Below are 21872 nucleotides of genomic sequence, written 5' to 3'. Positions count from 1 at the left end.
CTTTGTATCTTGAAAAAATGGTTTTTGTGTGTGTCAGGAGCCATATCTTGGAAGTGCTTTGACGGTTTTCATTGAAACTTGGTATGAGTATATATATGGATAACAGGATGATGCACATTGGCCTTGCCCATCCGTCCAGAATATTTTTGTGTCCAGAAGCATAATGGTGGAGGATATCAATTCAACGAATTTGCTTGTTTTTTATTATGCTCCCGGTAGGGTGGCATATAGCAGTTGAACTGTCCTTCAGTCAGTGTGTCAGTCTGTCTGTCCGAAATCTTTAATGGCCATAACTTTTTCAATATTGAACATAGCAACTTGATATTTGGCATACATGTGCATCTCATGGAGCTGCACATTTTGAGTGGTGTAAGGTGAAGGTCAAGGTCATCCTTCAAGGTCAAATATATGGCGTCTGTCCGTCCGTCAAAACAACTTTAACATTGGCCATTACTTTTTCAATATTCAAGATAGCAACTTGATATTTGGCATACATGTGTATCTCAAGGAGCTGAACATTTTGAGTGGTGAAAGGTGAAGGTCAAGGTCATCCTTCAAGGTCAAATGTCAAATATATGGTGTCTGTCCGTCCGTCCGAAAACTTAAATATTGGCCATAACTTTTTCAATATTGAAGATTGCAACATGATATTTTACATGCATGTGTATCTCATGAAGATGCAGATTTGGAGTAGTGAAAGGTGAAGGTCAAGGTCATCCTTCACAAGTTCACGGTCAAATGTCAAATATATGGCGTCTGTCCGTCCGTCCGAAAACTTTAAGATTGGCCATCACTTTTTCAATATTGAAGATAGCAACTTGATATTTGACATGCATGTGTATCTCATGGACATGCATATTTTGAAAGGTGTAAGGTCATGGTCATCCTTCAAGGTCAAAGGTCAAATATATGGCACCTGTCCGTCCGTCCGAAAACTTTAACTTTCGCCATAACTTTTTTATGCCCCTTTATGTTTTTTAACTGTCCGTCTGTCTGTTCGTCAGTAAGTCTGTCTGTTTGTATGTCAGTCTGTCCATCTGTTCGTTTGTTCATTTGTCCGTCCGTAAACTTTAACATTGCCCATAACTTTTGCAATATTGAAGATAGCAACTAAATATTTGGCATGCATATGTATCTCATTGAGCTGCACATTTTGAGTGGTGAAAGGTTAAGGTCAAGGTCATCCTTCACGTTGAAAGGTTACGGTCAATTTTCCCAATATTGAAGATAGTAACTTGATATTTGGCATGCATGTGTATCTCATAGAGCTGCACATTTTGAGTGGTGTAAGGTCAAGGTCATCCTTCAAGGTCAAGGTCAAAGGTAAAATTTTGCAATATTGAAGATAGCAACTTGATATTTGGCATTCATGCATATCTCATGGAGCTGCATATTTTGAGAGGTGAAAGGTCAAGGTCATCCTTTAAGGTCAAATGTCAAATTTTGCAATATTATATTGAAGATAGCAATTCGATATTTGGCATGCATGCGTATCTCATGGAGCTGCTTATTTTGAGTGGGGAAAGGTCAAGGTCATCCTTCAAGGTCAAAGGTCAAATTTTGCAATATTGAAGATAGCAACTTGATATTTGGCATGCATGTGTATCTCATAGAGCTGCACATTTTGAGAGGTGAAAGGTCAAGGTCATCCTTCAAGGTCAAGGGTCAAATTTTGCAATATTAAAGATAACAACTCCATATTTGGCATGCATGCACATCTCATGGAGCTGCATATTTTGAGTGGTGAAAGGTCAAGGTCATCATTCAAGGTCTAAGGTCAAATTTTGCAATATTGAAGATAGCAACTCCATATTTGGCATGCATTCGTATCTCATGGAGCTGCACAATTGAGTGGTGAAAGGTCAAGGTCATCCTTCAAGGTCAAAGGTAAAATATATGTCTTGAAAGTGGTGCAGTAGGGGGCATTGTGTTTCATAAACCCAGCTCTTGTTTCAGTAATACTTTGAATTGTGAATCCATTTTAACTTGTGACTAGAAAAAACACAGAGATTTCAATATATTTTGAAAATCAGGAGTCAAATGACCCCATGCTTAAAATGGTCAGGGGTCAAAGGAAATTTTCAGGGGTCCAATGAAGTTGCCTCGGGTAAAAATACTGAAGTCAATAGTAATTTTGTTTGTATATTTGTTAAATAGTCCACAGATGTTTTTTGCATACGTTGAAGTAAAATACTATGCAAAAACAGAAATTGTATAATAAAAACTATATTTTTTTTATAGTTTTTCTTGGTACCATTTGCTTCAAAATGATACATTGATTGGCCATTATTTGCAGGAGTCAAAAATGAGAAAATTTCAAAATGCTTCCATAAAAAACAGGATTCAGCTTCAATTGAAATTCCTAAAACAATATAACATATTTGTGACCTCCCTATCGCTAGACTCACACCTTACCCACTACGCCACTGTGACCTCTACCTTTCTGTGGTTAATTTCCCTGTTGGTTAACAATCACTCACTCGATTGTTGATGCCAAAGCAAAGTATCCGCATCACTGAGTTTTTTTTGTTCTGTAAATTTGGAATTTTTGTGTGAATTGGGAAATTTTTACCTTAAAATTGGGAAAAATGATTCGATTTGGTATGGTGTCATTTTCCGGTAACAACTTAATATAGAAAAAAAAACGCTGCAGTTGTCATTGAATTTGTAATAACTTTGTAAGCATATCAGATTGCCAAAGTTACCATCATTGTCAATTGAAAATTTAATTTGAATTGGCAATTAATTTTTCATTTAGAAACTGGTGTTTAAATTTGTGAGCATGTGCTTAGCTGAACAGCAGGATTGGGCTAGAAGTGATTATGGTATACAAACTTGAATATGAATCTGAGCACTGCCTCATTAAAAAGTATTCAATGCAGGATGCTCAAGTTTTATCACTTCTACAGATGTTCAGTCTACTGTTGGTAGTCACTTTTGCCAAAGCTAGAAAATTGAGACACTTCTCTACTGTCTGTCAAACTCCTCAGCATTTTTTTCATTAGATATCTCAGGGTTTGACTCCTGCAATTTACAAGCCTTGCTTCCTTTAATCAGACAGGAAAACATATTTTCGGCCTAATGAATTTTAATGTCCATACATTTACAATTTTGATTCATTATTGTTCTATAGAACAATCTAAACATGGTTCCTGAGAACTGAAAAGTACCATTTTGAAGTACCATGTGATGATCATGTAACAAGCTTACTGCCATAACTTTTTCTCCCACTTGACATTCAAATGGAAGACTTTTGAAGCAGACCAACACCGCATGTTGTTGTGGGATGCTAAATGCATTAGAATTCGAAAGAAATCTCTAGATTTGCTTATTTTCATTGAATTCACAACATAAAATACTATATTTGCAATATTTTACCCAGGTTTTCTGAAGGAAAAACCTGGTTATTAGATTGGCGAATGTCAGCGGTCGGGCTGGCTGGCGGACGGAACAAGCTTGTCCCGGCCATAACTTTGTTGTTCATTGTGAGATTTTAAAATCATTTGGCACATTTGTTCACCATCATTAGACGGTGTGTCGCGCTAAATAATTACGTCAATATCTCAAAGGTCAAGGTCGCCACGACTAAAAATAGATTTATTTTGAAACGAAGGGGATTCATTATAAACAATCAGTTCATTTTGAGTTGTCTCCCTTTACTAGACTTTTTTTTTCAAATTGAAAGCCTGGTTTTGTGACAATTTTGTCCCTTGTTTTAAAATGTTATACTAAAGCAATTAATGATAAAATTTGTATTGTATAACCAATACAGTAGGAAAAATCAAGTTCTCCTGTATTTTTCTTGACTTCTTCGAATCAATGTCAGGGAGAAGTGACTTCTGCATAAAACATTGACCATTCGCAGACCCCTGGTTATGCAATTCAGGTTAATGATATTGCAATATATTACCATTCAAGTTTTATCATATTACTGCACCCTTATATGTGTAGCAAGTTTATATGTTAAACAAACCAATGTTTAATGAAAAGCAATCATGTATTAAAATTATACCTTTTTTCAGGTGTTTTATACCTGTATGCAGTATGTTGTTTTGCCAGCTACCTGGCAGGTAACAGTACATTGATTCCTCAATTACCGTAGTTGTACCAAGTTTTGAATACCAATAAATTCAAATTTAATGTAGTAGATGAATTGTTGATTGTTTATTGGTGTTTGTCACTTAACAAACTATCTTTAACTAAAGCTTTTATAATCTTTTATAATCTGTATTTGTTACATGTATTTTACATTTATGTATGTATAATATATATGCATAACATCTTATTTCATAATAATTGCATTTACATTTTGTATAATTGTAAAAGTAACAATACAAATAGCTATTGCTATAAGAAACACTGATTTTTTGTATGGTTAACTTGAGCATTTACAGATCTTTCATAACAGAATGATTAATAATGAAAACTATGTCATAATCCGACGCTGCTCGAAGCCAATCTCACGTTCATTCGTTAATGTTCTGATATTATTGCGGAAATTCAAATGGAATATTTTGTCCAAAATAAAATAAAAATGAACATTTTGTATCTTGTTAAATAAATGTTACGAGACCAAATCCAGCAGTCAAATTATAGCTATTGCTATAAGGAACACTTATTTTGTATGGGTTAACTTTATTTTAAGAAATATTCTTTGATTTTGAGTTTTTATGGATCTTAAAATAAGAGCTTCAGCCCTTTGTTCTGGAAACTTTTGTTCCTGAACTTTTGTAAAGGATGTAGCTTTTCATGGCTATACAATACAAGATTTCAACATGAAACTTCATTGATGTATAGATATCAATGGGTAGAACTATCATGTAAGAATCATAACCCTACACTTTCTTTGTGGATAAACTGATTTCAATGTTGTGGTAAAATACAGTTTTATCAACTTTGGATTATCATTAATACTTACAGATTTACATTTGTATGTTGTAGGTTTTGTTTTTACATGAGAACCTGGCGTTTAGTTAGGGTGGTAACATTACTGCTGCTAGCCGTTTCTTATTGTGAGTTCTTCCATTACTACATGGTGCTGCTGCTATGCACGTGGCCCTCCGTGTCAAGTGTGCAAGGGTTCCAGAGTCATCCCCTCAGGGCCATGTTTATTGGGGACACACATATATTAGGCTCAAACGCCCACTGGTTTGACAAGCTGAGAAGGTATGTCATGTTGTTAAGTGTATTGGATTGAAAAGTAGTGAGAGAGTGCTGACATTTTTGTTAATCATTAATTATAAATTAAGTTCTTTTTTCTTTTTATCTGCAAATAATTGGGGTTTGTTGATATTTTAGCAATTGTTTTTTCTCATAAGTAAATACGACTTGAAATTAATCATCAAATAGTTCTATTTGCCATCTGATTATCTGTCATTAATGATAAAAAAAGTTGATACAGCATTGAATATTACTTAACTGACTGCTGATACAACTGGTTCATTGAATTTGTTTAATGTACTACAAGAAATGCATGGGTCTGGACACATTTCATTTACATTTAACACTGCGTAAACTAAATCCTTATTTTAGGACACTCTTTCAGAACAGGGTAGGAACTTTACAAACATAGATGTGAATGGTTGCATTTCATTGTCAAGTAAACTTTGTTTAGAAACGTAATATTTGTAACAAATTTGATCATTTACACTGACATTTGGAACACATGAGATCAAATGTTTCCTTATTTACAATGAAACAGTAAAGACTGATTCCGAATAAACAAAACTCCAGATGATAAAATACTTGGATGTTACTTTTGCTTAAATAAACTGTGATGGAATGGCTGAAAATAATACATGGATGTTAACAAATATGTTCTCCAGGGAATGGATGATGACCCGATCTTTCCAGGCCAGCATGTTGATCCACAGTCCCGATGTGGTCTTTGTCCTAGGTGGGCTTTTTCTTTTTTCAACCTTTTTTTGCTTAACTTTTTTTTTTGGCCAATTTCATTTTACTGTATCAACCAATTAGTTTTAGAATAAAAGGATTTGATTAAGAAATATTGCTAATTGTTATGCAGTGCATTTCTTTGTAAGAAGGGCCAGTTTGTTTGTGTGTGTTTTTTTTCCTTAATTGTTTAAATCACAGATTCTTGATCAATGCCAGCCAAGGTTTACAATGCACATGTATTGCAAATAAATGTTATTCTCCAGGTGATTTGATGGACTATGGAACAGAAAGCAGTAGCACAGAGTTCGAGTATCATGTCCAGAGATTCAAACGCATGTTCTCAACTCCTTTCACTACCCGCACAGAGATCATAGTTGGCAATCATGACATTGGATTCCATCATATGTATGCTGTGGTCTTTGATGATGATAAAACTGAGAAAACAATAAAAAATCCATAAATATTTGTTTATGTCAGCAATTATAGAGAACCAGTTTACATATATGCTATTTTGTGCTATGACAAAAAGATACGGAGACAGACGTAGTCAAATGAATTTTGCCCATGGCAAGATTTCACGTATTCTTCATATAAGTGATACATGAGATAAAAATACAGCAATGTTAATTGTCTTTGTTTTCCTTTTATTTGACAAGATGTAAAAAATGAATGAATATTTTTATTGATTTATTTTTAATTAATTTTTATCAATATTCAGAATATTTTCTCTACAGGATAAATGATAAAAGGTATGAAAGGTTCAAGGAAGCATTCAGTGCTCCGTCTGTTCGTCTTATCTCAGTGAAGGATGTGATATTTGTCATGGTGAACAGTATGGCCCTTCACGGGGATGGTTGCAGCTTTTGCAAGGAGGCCGAAGATGCCTTGAAGAATATTAAATGGCAGCTCAAGTGCTCTAAGGTTAGTAAATGATAGCATCTCTAGTGCTCTAAGGTTAGTATAAAATCGTAGTTAAGGGGTTCCAAGTTTTGTACAAAGTTAAGAGTTCAAGTGTTAGTGTAAAATGGCAGCTCCAGTGGTCCAGAGTAAGTTGAAAATAGCAGCTAAAGTGCTCCTAGGTTTGTATAAAATGGCAGCCAAAGCGCTCAAAGGTTATAATAAAATGGCAGCTGAAGTGCTCCAAGGTAAGTGTGCAATGGCAGCTCAAGTGCTCCAACGTAGGTATCCAATGGTAAAAAATGGCAGCTCAAGGGCTCCAACATAGGTATAAAATGGAAGCTCAAGTTCTCCAAGGTAAGTATAAAATGGCAGCTCAAGTGCTCCAAGGTATGTGTAAAATGGCAGCTCAAGTGCTCTAAGTTTGTTATAAAATGGCTGCTCAAGTGCTCCAAGGTAAGTATAAAATAGCAGCTCAAATGCTCCAATGTAGGTATAAAATGGAAGCTCAATTGCTCTAAGGTTATTATAAAGTGGCAGCTAACATGCCCTAAGGTAATGCCAGATAAAGTGCTTCAAGGTGGATATAAATTGTCAGCTCAAGTGCTCCAACATAGGTATAAAATGGCAGCTCAAATGCTCCAATGTAAATATAAAATGGCAGCCAAGTGCGCCAAGGGAAGTATGCAATTGCAGATAAAGTGCTTCAAGGTTAATATAAAATGATAAATATAAATGGCAGCTCAATTGCTCCAAGGTAAGAATAAAATGGCAGCTCAAGTGCTTCAATGTAAATATAATATGGCAGCTCAAGTGCTCCAACATAAGTATAAAATGGCAGCTCAAGTGCTCCAAAATAGGTAAAAAAAATGCCACCCTAGTGACCCAAGGTTAGTATGCAATGGCAGATAAAGTGCTCCAAGGTTAGTATAAAATGGCAGCTCAAGTGTTCCAATGAAAGTATAAAATGGCAGCTCAAGTGCTCCAACGAAAGTATAAAATGGCAGCTCAATTGCTCCAAGGTAAGTATGAAATAGCAGCTCAAGTGCTCTAAGAATGCTATAAAATGGCAGCTTTATATTTTTTTAAATAAATGGTCATGATTTTAATTGATTACAAATACTAATTTTAAGAAATATCTGGCTCGAAAAAAAGAGTACTTGTCAAAAGTTTAGAAACGGAAAAAAATATTTCATTGTGTCATCAAGTTTTATGTGAATATGCAAGTTTGTTTTATTATTAAATTTGTTGCATTGAACAACTTAATGCTATTGTTATAGAAATGATTTATGATATTGTTCAACAGGGCAAACTGGATCAAGAAAAGGTAGCAGAGATCTGTGAAAAACTTGACATTATGAACTACTCCAGGCCTATATTGTTACAAGTAAGATCTGTTTAACCCATTTATGCCTAGTGGACTCTCCCATCCTTCTAAATTCTATCAATTTATTTCCAAAATAAGGGATGTTTAGTATATTTTTAGCTCAGCTGTTTTCGGAGATAACCCGAGGTATTGTCATAGCCAGCTCGTCGTGTCCGCCGTCCGTGTCAAGGTTTGTTAAGGTTTTGAACATTGGCTCTTAAATCAAAGTGCTTCAACCTACAACTTTGAAACTTCATATGTAGATGCACCTTGATGAGTTCTACACGCCACACCCATTTTTGGGTCACTAGATCAAAGGTCAAGATCACTGACCTCGCAAAAAAATTCTGTTAAGCTTTCATTTATTCAAAACTGCACCCGCAGCCGAGCATGGCACCCGTTATGCGGTGCTCTTGTTTACTATATTTAGAATATTTCATACAAAAATTCCTTTAAGTAAACAGCGCAGACCCTGATGAGACGTGGCATCATGCGGCGTCTCATCTGGGTCTACGCTGTTTGCCAAGGCCTTTTTTCTAGACGCTAGGCATAAATGGGTTAATGTTACAGTCAGAGTACTTGATATTTTTGGTCAGTCTTTGTTTCACCTTGTGCATTCTGTGTTGTGCTGTGTCAACTTTTAGCTTTTTATAATTCATGAGGTCAGACCCTTGGTGAAACTTGGTCCAAAATAATTTTTGACAATATCTTGGCCAAGTTTGAATATTAGTCATGTAAGTCTAAAAACTAGATGTTCAGGTAAAATGTAAGAAAAACCTTGTAACCACTCTAGTAGACACATTTATGAATCAATCTTGATGACAAGTGTCAGAATGTTTATCTTGAAAATATTTAGGCCAAGTTTTTATTTGTGTCACATACGTAAAAAACTAGGTCATCAAATACAGTAACCACATTTTGTATCCATCTTGATGAAACTTTGTCAGAATGTTTACCTTGACAATACTGATGCCAAGTTTGAATCTGGATCGTATATGCCAAAATCAGGGCCACCACTCTAGAAGCCTCAAAAAGGACTTGAAGCCTCTATAATGCTAAAATTCAAAGAAAATTTCGTAAATTATTTCGTAAAATAAAGTTAACACCTAAACAATCAGTGTTCCTTCTGGCAAAAGCCACAATTTCAACACTCGATGCGGTATGTTTACATAGATTTTGTAGATACAAAATGCTCGTTTTTATTTATTTGTGACACAATTGATTTCATTTTAATTTCCCGCAAATATATCTATTCATACGACACACAAACACTTAAATTGTACTATGTTAGTATTTGTGTGTCATATAATTAGATATCATTGCGGGAAATTAAAATGGAATTAAATATGCAAAACAATAATAAAAACAAGCATTTTGTATCTACAAACATCTATTTTACCAAACCACATCTGGCCTTGATATTTCGACAATTGCCATAAGGAACACTGATTTTTAATTGTTTAACTTTATTTTTTTGAAATATTGTACGAAATTTTCGTAGATTTTGAGTTGTAATAGGGCTTTAATTAATCTTTATGGAATTTGGTTAGTTTGTTCATTTTGACAAAATCATGGTAATGTTTGAATATTTGTGAAGTCAAGTAGAAAACAAGGTCACCAGTCTTTAATTGGAGTAAATTTAACTCAGGTATATGCTTTTTGGCCATCATTGTCTTCTTGTTCAGTTTTTACATGTTCAATTATTATTACTCTATCGACATTTTACCATAGAGGGATTGTATGATTACCATCTGTCATATGTCTATCTGCCCTTCTGTCTATCCATCTGCAAGTTTTAACCATTTGATCAAAAAGTACAAAATTTACATGAATGAAACTTGTCATACTTATGTTGAATAATGTGAGGATAATGCACAAACTTTTGCTTATCACAAGAGGCCAAATGTCTGGTCACCATCAAAAGTAAAAATAGAACAAAATGTTATATTAGAATAAGGCAAACAGTGCATTGTTAATATGTGAAGCATCTTACACAATTTGTAAACTGTCTATTTCTAAATAAATTGATTGTTAATCTTCTTGGCAGAAATTTACATTCTAATGTTGACTAACAGATGTTTTGTGCAAAGTTTCCAGTCATTAAATGAGCATTATACAAAATGGTGCTTTAAATGTACAACGTTTTATGGTATTAAAATATGATCATGAAACTTGATAAATAGCTTAAGGTTTGACATTTGTTCATCTGTCAGTCCCTTTCTTATTTAGTCTGTCTGTCTGTGTGAGCACAAAAACTTAAATAAAAACTGGAAAAACACATACATGTAGAATATTATCACAAAACTTGGTATACAAATTAGAAGTAATGACAGGTGTGACAAGCATAATAAATTAAACCTTTGATTAAAACTTCATTTGTTTAGAAAACATTTCTATTATATATTTTACTTAAAGACATTATAAATGTACACAAAATATTTTCACCTGATACAGCATGGCATAATTTTTGTTTTGATATATTATACAATTTCACTGTAAGAGAACTGTTGTTTTTAGCTCCACTGGCCAATGGCCAGCGGGGCTTATGTCATGGTCCTGTGTCCGTCGTGTGTGCGTCCGTGCGTGCGTCCGTGCATGCGTCCGTGTGTGCGTTAACTTTTTCTTTAAACATCTTCTTCTCCTAAACTACTGGTCCAAATCTGATGAAATTTCTGAGGAATGTTCCTATGGTGAACCTCTTTCAAATTTGTTCAAATTATGCCCCTGGGGTCAAATTTGACCCTGCCCCGGGGATTCAAAAATTGAAAATTTGCTTATATAAGGCCTATTTTGTGCAAACTTTATAAATCTTCTTGTCCATAACCATTAGGCTTAGGGCTACCAAATTTGGTATGTATTGACATCTTATAGTCCTCTACCAAGTTTGTTCAAATGTCCCTGGGGTCAAATTTGACCCTGCCCCGGGGGGTCAAAAAATTGAAAATTTGCTTATATAAGGCCTATTTTGTGCAAATTTTAAAAATCTTCTTGTCCGTAACCATTGGGCCTAGGGCTACCAAATTTGCTATGTAGTGACATCTTATAGTCCTCTACCAAGTTTGTTCAAATTATGCCCCTGGGGTTAAATTTGACCCTGCCCCGGGGGGTCAAAACATTGAAAATTTGCTTATATAAGGCCTATTTGTGCAAACTTTAAAAATCTTCTTGTCCATTACCGTATGGCATAGGGCTACCAAATTTGGTATGTTGTGACATCTTAATGTCCTTTACCAAGTTTGTTCAAATTATGCCCCTGGGGTCAATTTTGACCCTGCCCCGGGGGATAAAAAAATTGAAAATTTGCTTATGTAAGGCCTATTTTCTGCAAACTTTAAAAATCTTCTTGTCCATTACCATTGGGTCTAGGGCTACCTAATTTGCCATGTAGTGACATCTTATAGTCCTCTACCAAGTTTGTTCAAATTATGCCCCTGGGGTTAAATTTGACCCTGCCCCAGGGGGGTAAAAAATTGAAAATTTGCTTATATAAGGCCTTTTTTGTTCAAACTTTAAAAATCTTCTTGTCAATAACCAATTGGCCTAGGGCTACCAAATTTGCTATATAGTGACATCTTATAGTCCTCTACCAAGTTTGTTCAAATTATGCCCCTGGGGTCAAATTTGACCCTGCCCCGGGGATTCAAAAATTGAAAACTTGCTTATATAAGGCCTATTTTGTGCAAACTTTAAAAATCTTCTTGTCCATAACCATTGGGCCTAGGGCTACCAAATTTTGTATGTAGTGACATCTTATAGTCCTATATCAAGTTTGTTCAAATTATGCCCCTGGGGTCATATTTGACCCTGCCCCGGGGGATCAAAAAATTGAACATTTGCTTATATAAGGCCTATTTTGTGAAATCTTAAAAATCTTCTTGTCCATAACCATTGGGCCTAGGGCTACCAAATTTGGTATGTAGTGACATCTTATAGTCCTCTACCAAGTTTGTTCAAATTATGCCCCTGGGGTCAAATTTGACCCTGCCCCGGGGGGTCAAAAAATTGAAAATTTGCCTATATAAGGCCTATTTTGTGAAAACTTTAAAAATCTTCTCGTCCATAACCATTGGGCCTAGGGCTACCAAATTTGGTATGTAGTGACATCTAATAGTCCTCTACCAAGTTTGTTCAAATTATGCCCCTGGGGTCAAATTTTACCCTGCCCTGGGGGGTCAAAATATCAAAAATTTGCTTATATAAGGCCTATTTTGTGCAAACTTTAAAAATCTTTTTTTCCGTAACCGTATGGCATAGGGCTACCAAATTTGGTATGTAATGACATCTTATAGTCCTCTACCAAGTTTGTTCAAATTAAGCCCCTGGGATCAAATTTGACCGTTCCCCAGGGGTCACACAATTGAACATATGCTTATATCGAGCCCATTTTGTGCAAACTATAAAAATCTTTTTGTCCATAACCATTGGGCCTATTTCTACCAAATTCGGTAGGTAATGACATCTAATAGTTCTCTACTTAGTTTGTTCAAATTATGCCCCTAGGAACAAATTTGACCTTGCCCCAGGGGTCACAAAAATGAACATATGCTTAAATAAGGCCTTTTTTGTGCAAACTTTAAAAATCTTCTTGTTCTTAATTATAGAGCCTAGGGCTACTAAATTTGGTATGTAGTGATATCTTATAGTCCTCTACCAAATTTGTTCAAATTATTCCCCTGGGCTCAAATTTGACCTGGCCCTGGGGGTCACAAAACTGAACATATGACGTTTACCAGTGGAGATTACTGCGGCGGCTTGGCTGTGACCAACAACAACATCAACATCTTGTTAACATGAGATAAAACCCTGTCATTTAGTGCCATTTTAGGTCAGATGGTGACTGCTTACAAAGACATTGAAGTAAGAACATGTGTTATGAATGTTTTTCTTATAAACTGAAAAAAGTCGGGTTTTATTTAAATATGTAGAGAGTGACCATATATCCGGATGAAAATATTTTGGATGACATGTTAATTTCATGTCTTTTTTATAGTGTTAAAACCAGTTTAATAATATATTATTGATTTTAAAAACACAGCTTCCATGAACATAATTATTTCAAGGAAAGTCAATATATGATACTGCACGGTAAACTCAAACTTTGTATCGAAGAGAAGGTGTTGAAATTAATGAAGTGCAATGTTCTTAACTATCGTATATGCTGCTTTTTAATAACTAATGATTCATTGTTCCATTTGTGAATCGTGACTGATCATGAATTGTTGAAATGATTGTCAATTGCTCAACAATCCCTATATATATCTGACCATTTTATAATTTTCTTAATATTAGTTATGAATTGATCTTAGAAGTCAAATGTATTACTTAATTAAATACATTTATAAATATAAAGAAATAATCTTTAGATTATCATAATATTCTCAGGCTTGTTGGTCTTAGGGATGTGTGGGTTGATGAGCAATTTCTCCTTTTATCACAATTATTTCTACCCTACCTGATCATTTCCTTCATATTCCATTTTAATTCAATTGACGTCTTCAACGTCTTTCAAATTGGGAAAGTCCAAAATGTGTTGTTTGGTAAAGGGTTATGGCATTTTGATTCCTATGGGTCTTGTGAATCTGTTTCAAATCAAATGCGTAGATTTGATCTTCAGCATCTAAAAATATGTGAAATAGAAAGAACGACAATATCTTTTGGAGAGATAAATGTACCTACGTTATAAGCAAAGGACCTGTGCAACAATTCCCGGGCTTTTTTGTCTGTTTAGTTAACACAGTAGTAACTTTTTCCATTTATAAAAAAAATGCTCATCCTTCCAACTTTAAGCGCCCAGTGGGACGAGGGATAGAAAGAGAAAGTCACATGCTTGAGTACATTTCAACCCATGCGCATTACACGTTTTTTTCGCAAAGAAAAAACAGTGGAGCGATGCAGGGCCATCATGGCCCTCTTGTTTTACAACCCATCAAATTGAATGTGAAACCATTCACTTGATTCCACCCTATATTTCAGCACTTTCCTCTGTACCGGACGTCTGACTCTAACTGCTCCACACCAGACGCTGCCCCGCTCGAGGAGATTGACATCCCTTTCCGGATCAAAACAGACTGCCTGTCCAAGGAAAGCACAGATTTGGTGAGCATACACAAAAACTCTCAACTAATCATAAGTTATGTCTATGCTGTCAAGGCTAGTGTTAAGATTGGTACTGTAGCTTTTCATGTTTATGTTACATTGATGGTCACCATTCGGGGCAGGTGATGTCTCCTCCAGGTAATGTGATTTTCTCACGTTGACATCTTAATATTTGTGTATTTAACTGAAATATTTGTTATATAAGGGATGCTTCATGCTCTTCCATTTCCTCCCGTCGGCATTCCTTATTTGAATGCCCCCAGTAGGGTGGCATATAGCATTTGAACTGTCTGTCAGTCCTTCCGTCTGTCTGTCCGTCCGAAAACTTAAACATTTGCCATAAATTTTGCAATATTGAAGATAGCAACTTTAAATTTGGCATGCATGTGTATCTCATGAAGCTGCACATTTTGAGTGGAGAAAGGTCAAGGTCATCTTTCAATGTCAGAATTCAAAAAATACAATGCAAGGGAAGTTATAAGCTTTAAAAGGGAGTTAATTTCTTAACCTGCCAAATGATATATTGAAATTTTATTTCAAAGCCGCGCAATAGGGGGCATTGTGTTTCTGACAAAAACATCTCTTGTTGTAAATTAAAGTGAAATATTTGTTATAAAAGTTATGCTGCATGCTTTACCAATATTCTTGATAAGGTGTGTTCTGAAATTTCAGCTGTTTGAGCTGTTAAACCCTCGGCTGGTTGTCAGTGCGCACACACACCACGGGTGTTACCGCCTCCATGACAACGGCATACCAGAGTACACTGTGGCCTCTTATAACTGGAGAAATAAACATAATCCAACATTTTTCTTGGTAAGTTTGGCATGATTGTTTCCAACTAATAACTTCATGGAATAATTGAAATATTGTCTGTAATTGTTGATGTTTTGTTTAATATCGTTTTTAGCTCATCTATTTTTTGAAAAAAAAAGAGCTATTGTCATCACGTCTGCGTCGGCGTCTGCGTCGGCGTATGGTAAAGTTTTGCGTTTAGGTCCACTTTTCTCATAAAGTATCAATGCTATTGCATTCAAACTTGGTACACTTACTTACTATCATGAGGGGACTAGGCAGGCTAAGTTAGATAACTCTGGCGTGCATTTTGACAGAATTATGTGCCCTTTTTATACTTAGAAAATTGAAAATTTTGGTTAAGTTTTGTGTTTAGGTCCATTTTATTCCTTAAGTATCAAAGCAATTGCTTTTATACTTGCAACACTTACTAACTATCATAAGGGGACTGTGCAGGCAAAGTTACGTAACTCTGACTGGCATTTTGAGAGAATTATGTGCCCTTTTGATACTTAGAAAATTGAAAATTTGGTTAAGTTTTGTGTTTTGGTCCACTTTATTCCTAAGGTATCAAAGCTATTGCTTTCATATTTGCAACACTTACTAACTATCATAAGGGGACTGAGCAGGCAAAGTTATGTAACTCTGACTGGCATTTTGACGGAATTATGGGCCCTTTATTTTTCTTGGTTCAGTTTTGTGTTTTGGTCCACTTTACCCATAAAGTATCATAGATATTGCTTTCATACTTGGAACACTCGCAAACTATCATAAGGGGACAGTAAAGGACAAATTGCATAAGTCTGGATTTCATTTTTACGGAAATATTGCGCCTTTTTGACTTAGTAACTTTGAATATATGGTTAAATTTTGTGTTTAGATCCACTTGACTTCTAAAGTATCAAGGCTATTGCTTTCAAACTTCAAATACTTTCATGCTATCATGAGGGTACTGTACCTGGAAAGTTGAATTTTACCTTGACCTTTGAATGACCTTGACTCTCAAGGTCAAATTATTAAATTTTGCTAAAATTGCCATAACTTCTTTATTTATGATTAGATTTGATTGATACTTTTTCAAAACAACTCTTACCTGACATACCACAATAGACTCCACCCAAACCATCCGTTTTTTTTAACAATCATCTAATAAATGACCTCCACACCCTCACACTATACCCCCCCCCCCCCCAATTTTTTTTTTGAAACATGGTTAAAAAACACAAATATTTTTTTTTTGCATTTTTGGAAGATAATGTAATAAATGACCACACCCCCACACTATATACCCCTCTCCACTCCACCACTCCCTCCTTTGTGATTGAAATTGAGATAGGTTCCCTTTACTTTTAAAAAGAAAAATAGATGAGCAGTCTGCACCCGCAAGGCGGTGCTCTTGTTAAATTTTCTATTTAAATAATTTAAATCACAAATGATTACCACATAGAGACAATGTTATGCCTGTAAGACCTGTGGTCCAAACTCAAAGTTGAAGGTCACACTTAAGGTCAAGCTCAAATGTGTGCATTACTTGTCCTTTGGATATATAGCACATTTAACATGCAATTTAACATAACTTACCATAAATGTTCACCATATACAGATTGTTTATAACTGTGTTAGTGTACGATTGTGTAAGTGTATCCCTAGCTCGCAGTTTGTGGGAGCAGTTGTCTAATGGTAAAACACTGGCTTAGGGATCGAGAGGTCCCAGGTTTGAATCCGGCCCTGACCACTGGAATTTCCTTGAGCAAGAAATTTATCCCACATCTGCTCCTCTCCACCCAGGTGTATAAATGGGTACCTGTGATCAGGAAAAAAATGTGAAGCGCCCTTGAACGCACACAGTATGAAAAGGGTGCTATATAAATGTGGAATAAAAAAAGGTCAAAGGAACACTTACTCAATATCAAATATCATAGAGCTTGTCAAGTATGCAACTTCAACAATCATGAGGCCATTAAAAAATAGTTTGTCAGAAATTTTCACCATGTTAAGACAGGTTGTCAGGTGTAGGACCCAAGTTATGAGCTCAAAGTTCAAGGTCACACTTAAAACGAAAATGCACCTAACAGCTTTTCCAGACAAAAACTTCATTATTAATAGGACACTTTAAAAATAAAACTGTTAGTCATTAAGTAATGAAGTGTTGGGGCAATGCCCAGGTGTACCTATTCCCATGGTCAAGATCTCAAAATAAAGACATAATACAGCCTTTGAAAATATAAACTTCATTAAAAAAAAATAATTAATTAACATACCGAGTATAAATGTTGCGCAAAATGTACAAAGGTTAAGATCACACTTATTTGACAATCAATGGGTTCCAAAGGACAGACATTTTGTCTATAATTTGTTTCAAAAGAATAACATTCAAAGTTTGTATTATTCTTAATAACATTCAAAGAATTTGTATCTTTTTCATATTTTGACTACTTTTGAGAAGGGATCTTATTTAATATATGTATCTAAAATAAAATTAAAGTGTGTTTTTGCATTCCTTATACTTCAATCTTATCCAGGGGACAAAAATATTTATAAATTGCACTCGTCCTGCAGGACAAGTGCATTAAAATTTTCACTCGTCCTGCAAACACATGCACTTGTCCTTCAAATATGTGTGAAAGAAAGATTGCAAAGGACTGATATGACTAACAATGTTTCCTATATCACTGCCAAAATGCTGCTTACTTAGTTATTCATGCCAGCTGATCATAGAAGAAATGTTAACTTACTTTATTTATGAGGAACACAAAATAAATAAATGAAGACAAATTTGTTTTTTCCTTTTTCTAATGCTTGCGTGCTTTCCATTTCGGATGGTTGAACATCGCTCCTGCCCCCTTTAAAGAACGCTCGTATGTCAGACATTTTTCAGATGAAATTCAGACTGGTTTAAAACGGTACTTCGCAGTAAAATAATTCTTTAAAAAAAATCAATAGTTACAGTGAATGAAGTCAGATGGTTCCCTGTCAACATGGACGCGCAAAGTTTACACCAAAAAGCCAATATTTACTCCGGGACACAGTCTCGCATAACAACGCGCACCTGCTGTATGAAATTTACAATTGCGATTTCCGGTTCATTCGCGTTCTACTTTCGGAATAGATATGCTTTAAGAAATGATTTTATTTAATGAAAAAGAGTCTTACTGATCAGAAAAAACATATTTTAACATCAGTTTTTTTTCACTCGTCCTGTAGGACTAGAGCTTTAGGGAAATTCACTCGTCCTTTCAAGATTTCACTCGTCAATACGAGCGGACGAGTGGAATTTTTGTCCCCTGTTATCGTTAGCATAATCTTTTAACAACTGTGTTGTTGCAGGCAGAATTAACAGACCAAGATTTCATCATCAACAGATGTTCCCTGCCTGATGAACATACTGTTTTTACTTTATACGCCATTTTTGCCATTCTGTTAGTAATTGTTATAATTATACCGCCCAAAAAACAGAAACCTAATTTAGGAAAGAGTTTCACCCCCTCCAACAAGGACCACTAGCATTTATTGATATTTTATAGTACTTCATCAAGTTCATGTACAATTTACTTTTATTGCATAAACCTAACTATCCATTAAGTGTCCTTACACCTTTAAAGAGAGCCCCACAAAAACCAGGAATTCCAGATGAATATGCTGGGTGTCAAATAGGAACTTATAATAAAGAATATGGATATACTGACATGACTTAAGCATTGTCTTGTTTAAGACAAATGACTTATTTTTGTTGATGTAAATTAAATTTTATTCTGGGTTTCACTGCTTCATGTAAAGTGGTAAAGCACAATCTCTTACTAGAACAAAAAGTGCCGGAAATAAAGCTGCAAATGAGAAAGCAATAATGGCTTTAGGAATGTTTTGTTTTATAACTTGTGCTTTTCATGACTTAACAAGTTATATCTTGCCTATGTATCATTTTGAAATCATAGTTTGAAGTTAATAGTTATATATATTATCAAGACTGTTTACATGTACCTATAAAATCATCATTGTTAGTTAAATGTTATATATATTTAATCTGTTTACGTGTACCTATATTTTTCATCAACATTCCATTTGTAAAGAAATGTCAGGTATAGTTTTCGACACCCTTTTGTTGATTTGTTATCCCCCGCCATAGGCGGAGGGATATTGTTTTGGCGTTGTCCGTCCATCCATCTTTCCGTCCGTCCGGCACTTTTGTGTCCGGAGCCATATCTTGGAAATGCTTTGGCGGATTTCATTGAAACTTGGTATGAGTATATATATATATATATATATGGATAAGAGGATGATGCATGCCAAATGGCATTGTACACCATCTGTTAATAATGGAGTTATTGCCCTTTTTATCTTGAAAAAATGCTTTTTTGAGTGTCAAATATAACACTTTTGTGTCCAGAAGCTTATTGGAGGGTGATATCAATTCAACGAATTTGCTTGTTGTTGGTGAATTATCATATGCATAATTACATGATTTTTGACAGATATATTCTGATTTCTAGTAATTGAGAATATGTATGTGTATATGGCATGATTGATATTTATTTATTGAGGCTGGTTATGTTTAGACAAAGTAAAACAAAAATACTCTTATTGTCTTTGATGCTTTGATGTCTCTCTTAGTAAGACTTCTTAATTGATTTTTGAAAGTGTTTATTTAAATACCTAATTTAAAAACTGTTTCGTATTCCTATGCACTTATTGAGAAAAAAACTTGAATCTAAATAATTTACATTTACAAAAATCAGAAGGTTTGTGATTGGAAATACCATGATAATACCAACGAATCAACAGATTTTAATCTTATGGTGAATTGAAAAAATCTTAGATTGCTGTGCTTAATGACTGTTGGATTTTATTATAATTGAGCAGATAAAGGGTGATATGAAGGTAATGCACATTTTTGTTTACCTGACCACATGCTCATGGTGACTTTTTGTGCTCCCCTTTTGTCCATTATTTTCCATGCATTGTCAACATTCTCCTTGTTAACACTCTGGAGGCCATATTTATTGTCCAACCTTCATGAAACTTGAACAGAACATTAGTAGTAATGATATCATGGACGAGTTTAAAACTTTGTTAGTCAGGTCAAAAACTAGGTCAGCAGGTCAAAATAAAGGAAAAACACTCCAGAATGGCATTTATTGTTTAAATTTAATTGAAAAGTGTCAGAACACTCTTTCAAATGATATATCAGCTAATTTTCCTTATATGACTATAGTAAAACCTTGTTAACACTCTAGAAGTCACATTTAAGCACTTCATGAAACTTGGTCACAACATTTGTTTATAATATCTTGGCTAACTTCGGAAATGGTTCAGGTTTGCTGAAAACATGGCCTCCAGTTGATGGGGCAGTTTTCTTTACGTTGCTAAAATACAACCTTGTTTACACTTTAGAGGTCACATTTTTAGTCTAATCTTAATATCCAGTCTGTAGAAAAACTTGGCCGCCAGGGTGTGGAGCAGTTTTCCTAATATAGTTAAACGTTACCTCTCTAGAAGTCACATTTATTTTCCAGTCTTCATCGAACTTGGTCAAATAATTTATTCTAATGAATTCTCTGCTGAGTTAGTTGTTTAACTTTGTTTACGCTCTATTGGCAACATTTATTGACCAATTTTCATTAAACTTTTTCTGAGATGGAAATGGTAAATAAAAGCATGTTAACAATCTAGAATTCTTTTTTGTCCAATCGTCATAAAACTCCGGCAGAACATTTGTTCCAAATGATATCTCAGCCAAGTTAAAAAATAACATTATATATAGAAATTAAATTAAAATGTTTGATGAGAAACTTTTTTTTCATTTTTTAACTCCATCTTCTGTGGTGAGTTCCTCGGAACAAATTCCCTTCTTGTTAATTCTGTTTTCACTCTCAAACAGGAGACTCCTGCATTGTATGCAATGCAGTCAAGCCTTGTTACTGTTAAAATATTTCATTGAACAAATGTTAAGAAAGTTTTTGTGTTAACATGAGCAATAAGGCCCTAGTTCATCCCTGTTTTTTTTATAATAATGGGCTATCATTCTAAAACGAAAAGTTTTCATGTGCGTGTAGTATTAATAATAAAATGGAGTTAAAACTGTATTCTTGTGAGTATCGTAAATGATTGGTGACAGAATTCAAAACTTGATTGGGAAGAAATTTTTGAAATTAAGAGTAAAAGGACTGCCAGAGAGTAAAAGGACTGACAGGCTCATAGTGCAATGATGAGCAAACAAAATAATAATATGTTCTACATATATGTATTATGAATAAAACATATAATATACACTTGTTGTGTGTGATATGTAAATGATTAAATTGACAGTACCCTTACAGTTGCACATCTTTTGGTTTTCAACGACTAATCGTGGCTTGTGCTTCTTCGCATTACACTCGAGGCTCCGCCTCTCTTATGGTACGTCATCACACAAGTAACTCGACTGATACAAACTCTTGGAACAATTGACTAGGGTAATATTCCGTATATATTATGTTATAATTTAGATACCATAAAGGAACGAACCTGAATGCAACGTCTTATCACTTACAAAGTCTTTACATTTTGGTGCCGTGACCATAACACTAGAAGTACGATGACTTTACAGAAGTTACGATCAAATAGAGGAGGTATTAAACGCACAATCGCTATTTTGCTGGAGAAAATCGAAGAAAAGAAAGAGAATGGAACGCTGATAGAAATCAACTAAATTCTGAAAAAATTTGGAGACAAAAGTGGAAATGCTAGAGATACTTAACGATAAAATCTTATCAAACACGGAAACTGAAGGAATCGAAGATGAAATTGTGGAAACAAAAATGATGGATTTTCGCATACCACGTGCCTTTTA

At 34.8% G+C, this 21872-nt stretch overlaps 1 protein-coding gene across 3 annotated transcripts in view; it reads left to right on the top strand.

Annotated features, from left to right (window-relative positions):
* Nucleotides 1-21312, top strand: part of LOC127843691 (metallophosphoesterase 1-like) — a 220691-nt gene extending 199379 nt beyond the window's left edge. For all 3 annotated transcript variants that reach the window (XM_052373410.1, XM_052373409.1, XM_052373411.1), the window contains exons 2-10: nt 4023-4070; nt 4942-5166; nt 5826-5896; nt 6159-6300; nt 6630-6816; nt 8099-8179; nt 14132-14254; nt 14927-15067; nt 18374-21312. In XM_052373410.1, coding sequence (XP_052229370.1) covers nt 4045-4070; nt 4942-5166; nt 5826-5896; nt 6159-6300; nt 6630-6816; nt 8099-8179; nt 14132-14254; nt 14927-15067; nt 18374-18550 — 1173 coding nt within the window. In that variant the 5' untranslated portion in view covers nt 4023-4044 and the 3' untranslated portion in view covers nt 18551-21312. The remainder of the gene's footprint in view (nt 1-4022; nt 4071-4941; nt 5167-5825; nt 5897-6158; nt 6301-6629; nt 6817-8098; nt 8180-14131; nt 14255-14926; nt 15068-18373) is intronic.
* The last annotated feature ends 560 nt before the right edge of the window (nt 21313-21872 follow it).

This window comes from Dreissena polymorpha, chromosome 9, assembly GCF_020536995.1.
Source record: "Dreissena polymorpha isolate Duluth1 chromosome 9, UMN_Dpol_1.0, whole genome shotgun sequence".
Lineage (NCBI taxonomy): Eukaryota > Metazoa > Mollusca > Bivalvia > Myida > Dreissenidae > Dreissena > Dreissena polymorpha.
Note: the sequence above shows the minus strand (reverse complement) of the source record. Positions and strands in the feature narration are given on the sequence as shown.